The 5,312-nt window shown below is 32.5% G+C and overlaps 1 protein-coding gene across 1 annotated transcript; it reads left to right on the top strand.

Moving 5' to 3' along the window:
* The first annotated feature begins 1,177 nt into the window (after positions 1–1,177).
* Positions 1,178–4,928, top strand: LOC18033168 ((3S,6E)-nerolidol synthase 1). Its single transcript, XM_006420871.2, has 7 exons — positions 1,178–1,566; positions 1,742–2,009; positions 2,116–2,470; positions 2,908–3,126; positions 3,450–3,588; positions 4,145–4,393; positions 4,572–4,928. The coding sequence occupies exons 1-7, from the start codon at positions 1,240–1,242 to the stop codon at positions 4,872–4,874; spliced, it is 1,860 nt and encodes a 619-aa protein (XP_006420934.1). The 5' UTR covers positions 1,178–1,239; the 3' UTR covers positions 4,875–4,928.
* The last annotated feature ends 384 nt before the right edge of the window (positions 4,929–5,312 follow it).

The following is a 5,312-nucleotide window of genomic DNA, read 5'->3' as shown; positions in this document are numbered from 1 at the left end:
CCAAAGCCCTTGGACCCATTACTCACCTGATATGAATTTATAAGTATATATCATTTACTTGGTAAAAAAAAATTAAAATAAGTTCGAAAGTAGTAAAGAGAAAAATTTGATCTCACATTTCATTGCAAATAATGTGATTTTATTCATAAAGTGGTTGATGATTTTTTATAAATTATGTGTGAATTAGTTACATAATTTTGCCAATTAGTGAATGAATATTACATCATTTGAGATGAAATTTTATTAAGAAAATATTTAGAATATGTAGCACCTACAAAATGTAGGAGAGAAGATAGTGTATATGAAGAATGTAAAAAGTGTTTTTAATTGTTCTATAGAAAGTAAATAAGAAGATGGTGGCATAAAGGGAACTGGCGGTGGCGGCTAGAGTTTTTGATTAATTGATGGTGTCTAATTATTATATTTAATTTGTCTTATAATTGAGGGGTAAATACTTGTTTAGTTCTTATATTTTGAGTTAAGTGTCTTTTTTATTCTTATATTTAAAAAGAAAAAATTTCAATACACCCTCACAGTTAAATATGTTACACTTCTACCCTTGTTTTTTCTTTCCTTTTGTAACAATACCCTTACAACAATATTCTTGCCTTCTTGAGGAAATTAATTTAAAAAAAAAAAGATGTTAATTTACCAAATTAGCTTTAAAAATAACATAAAATTTTCCACAAATTTTTACGTTATTATTTTACTTTTAGATTAATTTGGTAAATTAATTTTTTATAAAATAACTACTAGTAAAAATTATCCCAAGCAAACTAGACATGCTTAAGTTAGCTGCTATTAATTTATTTATAAACAAATTATTAGCAAGGGTTTAAAAAATATTAGTTCTTTCATACTAATATTTATCGGTTAATGTGCTAATTAAATTCTTATAAATAAATAAATTAATGTAAAGAATATTATTGCAAGGGTATTATTGTAAAAGTAAAGAAAAATAAAAGTAAGAACATAATATAGTTAAATATAAGGGTGTTTTGAGGTTTTTTTTTTAAATATAAAAATTAAACAGAGTCAAAATGAAGACTTAAAGCGAGCATTTATCCTAACTAAGGCGTACCCACGTGGCCTTTTCGCTTCCTAAGAAAAGCACGTGGATAAATCTATTCTATTTTGACGGGAAATGTGTTCTATAATTGCTTCATTTATTCTTCATATTCTCGAGCTATTAGAACCAATTCTTTCTTCTCTGTCAAGATTAGCTATTTCCATAAGTACATGTTTTCCATGGCTTTCTCTTCCAAAGATTGCTTCACTTATTCTTCATATTCTCGACTTATTAGAACCAATTATCTCTTCTCTGTCAAGATTAGCTATTTCCACGAATACACACTTTCCATGGCTTTCTCTTCCAAAGATATTTCGTCTGATTCATCCCACATTCAAGTTATTCCAAAACACATATCAAAAGTTGGCAACCCAAACCTCAGTAACATTAATTCTTTGCTGCCTAATAATAAAAAGGGCAACATTAATGATAACATAGGTGTTTCTGCCTGGTTGAAACGTTTCACTTATCCCAGTGAACACTCCAGTAACTTTAATGTGAGCCACATATATAAACGTATATATTGCTGATCTGATTTAAGATTTTGAACTTTATTAAAGTTCGGGAAAGCTATTAAACTATGTGGTTTAATAATATTTCTTGTTTCTTATTTCATAATTGTCAGGCACCTTATGGGAAAGTGTTTAATGCTCTGTCTCTTATCTTATGTAGGACGACATTCACATTAAGCATGCGAAAAAACTGGAGGTAATCAAGCACATACTTATCAAACTAGGAGATGACGATTCTTTTGAAGGATTGGCCATGATTGATGTCGTTCAACGCCTAGGGATTGATTACTATTTTCAAGATGAGATTGAACTAATTCTACGAAGGCAGTATAGCATATTTTTCACTGCTGGTGATCGCTATAATGACCTTCAAGAGGTTGCCCTTCGCTTTCGACTGTTGAGACAACAAGGTTACTATGTGTCTGCAGGTCTGTGTATATGTGTGTGCATTTAATTTTCTGCCAACTCTTTGTCATATGAGTACTCTAATCGATCAAATTGAACTTAATTGACTTTAAAATTGGGGTCAAACAGATGTTTTTAACAGGTTCAGAAACAAAGAAGGGGAGTTTAAACAGAATATAAGTGAAGACATCAATGGATTGATGAGCTTATACGAGGCCTCACAGCTAAGTATTGGAGGAGAAGATGGGCTTGATGAAGCTGGACACTTTAGTGCGACACATCTTGCTAATTATGATCTAGCGGGAGTAGTTGAGCATCTGTTGCTGCATCCCTATCGCAAAAGCTTGTCCCCGGCCAAAAACTTTTTCCATGGCAATTTTCAAGGCAGTGAATATATTTGGATACTGGATTTGCATGAACTAGCGAATATGGATTTCAAATTGGTCCAATCCTTACACCAAAAGGAAATTGTGCAAATATCCAGGTCAGCTAATTTTGGTTTAAAACTAAATATAATTTGGAGTGAATAATGCTCAAACAGCCTTATAGTTTGAATCCAAGACACGCTCTTGATTCTCATATTTTTTGCTCAATTTGATAGTTTTATATCAGATAAATCTGAATAATACAAATGAATAACATAAATCATTTGTGAATTATTTATCTGGGAATGATTGATAATAAAAGCAAAAATTAATTATCTCTCACTATTATTCAAATCACAACTTTTTTTTTAAATTCATTTCAATTATCCAATAAAGGATAAGCTGTCAAATTGTATAAAAATTGAGAGACATTGATGCAATGGGATATTTTATAAACTATAGGGATGTAATGGATTATTAAACAAAGCAATAAGGAAGCTAGTAAAGGGCATTTAGCCTTATATTGTCATATGGTAACATGTTTAAAATATGTTAGTTGGTGGAGAGAGCTCGGTTTGGCTAAGAAGTTGGAATTTGCAAGAGAGCAACCAGTTAAATGGTATGTGTGGTCAATGGCATGTTTCACGGATCCAAACTTGTCGTGGCAAAGGATAGAGCTCACAAAACCCATCTCCTTCGTCTACATTATTGACGACATTTTTGATGTTTGTGGAGCACTCGATGCCCTCACCCTTTTCACAGAAGCCATTAATAGGTACGATATATCTTCTTAAATTTTAATGTGTGCCCTGTACTAAAAAGGTCGGAATTAATTAGTAACCAAAAAATTAATGATAATATTATTAATGATTTTTTTTATCTTTTGTTTTTTTTTTTTTTTTTTTGTATCTCTTCTATTGAAGAAATTCATTTTATAATACATTAGAGGTAATACAACTAGATAATGCATGTATGACACATGTATTCGGATTTAATATAACTTCCATGATAGTTCTTAAAATAAATGATTTACTTGTTATATGGCTAATATGATACCTCTTATTTATTCTCGAATTCCTTCCCTTATTTTTATTATAGATGGGATCTTGGGGACATTGATCAATTGCCAGAGTACATGAAGATATGTTTCAAGGCTCTTAACGATATCACTAATGAAATCAGCAACAAGGTGTACAAGGAGCATGGGTATAACCCTGTGCACTCCTTGCGAAAGGCGGTATAAAATTAGTATTTTATACACACACACATATACATACATACATACATACATACATACATACATATATATATATATATATAGGAGGCTGTTCCAATCCGGGAGTCCTGGATTGGAACAGCACTCTATTAATTGTTTTGGTTTGGCTGCACATGGTGGGCTCCACCATGTGCAGCCACAGGTGGCCTTTGGATTTGAATCCAAAGGCCACCAGCCTCCCTCCCGGACATTGTTCCAATTTGGGATTCCGGATTGGAACAGCACTCTATATATATATATATATATATATATATATATATATATATGTTTTAATAGAGGTAGTTTTCAATGCAATATAAAACTATGTGGTTTAATAACACACACAGATATATATATATTGAATCTATTCAACTACATTATTTAACAACGTGTTTGCATAAAAAAAAAATGAGGGCGTCCGCTTGGGGTGTGTGTATCTATACACACACAGACACATTCATATATGTGTGTGTGTGTAATTAACAAGATTGTAATCTAATTAATTCATTGATATTAATTATGTTGAGTGTACCACCAGTGGGGAAGTTTGTGCAACGCGTTCCTAATAGAGGCAAAATGGTTTGCTTCCGGGCACTTGCCTAAGGCTGAAGAGTACTTGGAAAATGGGATTGTTAGTTCAGGGGTACACTTGGTACTTGTGCACATTTTCTTTCTCCTGGGTCATGGCATCACCAATGAAACAGTGCAACTCATTGACAGCAACCCACCCATTGTATCATCCGTCGCAACAATTCTTCGAATTTGGGATGACTTGGGAAGTGCTAAGGTAACGTATACAAAGTGTATGGTCACATGCTTGGGGGGCAGGACACATGATCATATGCCGTTTCTGCGATCACCATGTGTCCATTAGATGATCCAAAAAATGAAGTTTTTTCTGATCACTGCTCATGAACTTGTACAGTTTATGATGGAAATAATTATAAATTACTGTACTCCTGCAGGATGAAAATCAAGGCGGCAAAGATGGATCATATATATATTACTACATGATGGAACACCGAGACTTAACGGCTGAAGATGCACACAAGCATGCCATGGATAAGATTTCAGATGCATGGAAGCGCCTAAACAAGGAATGCCTCTCCCCAAATCCATTTTCAGCATCTTTCACAGGGGCTTCTCTTAACTGTGCCAGAATGGTTCCTTTGATGTACAGCTATGATGACAGCCAACGGCTTCCGAGCCTCGAGGAGTATATTAAGTCCTCCCTTTTTGATAATTTGCCTACTCAAGGAGTGTACTAGTTAGTAATAATGCTCCTTAATTACCTAATATGGAAATTTCTCCATTTTATGTTCAACAACTTTAATAAGAAATTCAATTTTATTCCAGCATTTCAATCTCAACTTACAAGGAACGTGTGTAGTAATTTTCCATTTGTCACAACTCAAAACTCTCTACTTGAATCGATAAAAGAGAATTCGATTGCTCAATCCAATATGTAGAACTAAACAAATTAATTAAGAAAAACAAAAAATTAATAATTAATAATAAAGATACAAACTATTTTGTGGGCTTAAATAGCCACACTCTTTTCTCTTTAATATTTTTTGTAATTTAGAAATTATTATCAGCCCCCCATTGTGTCCTCTGATTACAAAAAAAAAATGGAAATTTTTAATTTATTTGGTGGTTAACTTATTATTTGAAAAATCTATCAATTTTTCGTATTTTCATTAACA

Source organism: Citrus clementina, unplaced genomic scaffold (genome assembly GCF_000493195.1).
Source record: "Citrus clementina cultivar Clemenules unplaced genomic scaffold, Citrus_clementina_v1.0 scaffold_9, whole genome shotgun sequence".
NCBI classification, from domain to species: Eukaryota; Viridiplantae; Streptophyta; class Magnoliopsida; order Sapindales; family Rutaceae; genus Citrus; species Citrus x clementina.
Note: the sequence above shows the minus strand (reverse complement) of the source record. Positions and strands in the feature narration are given on the sequence as shown.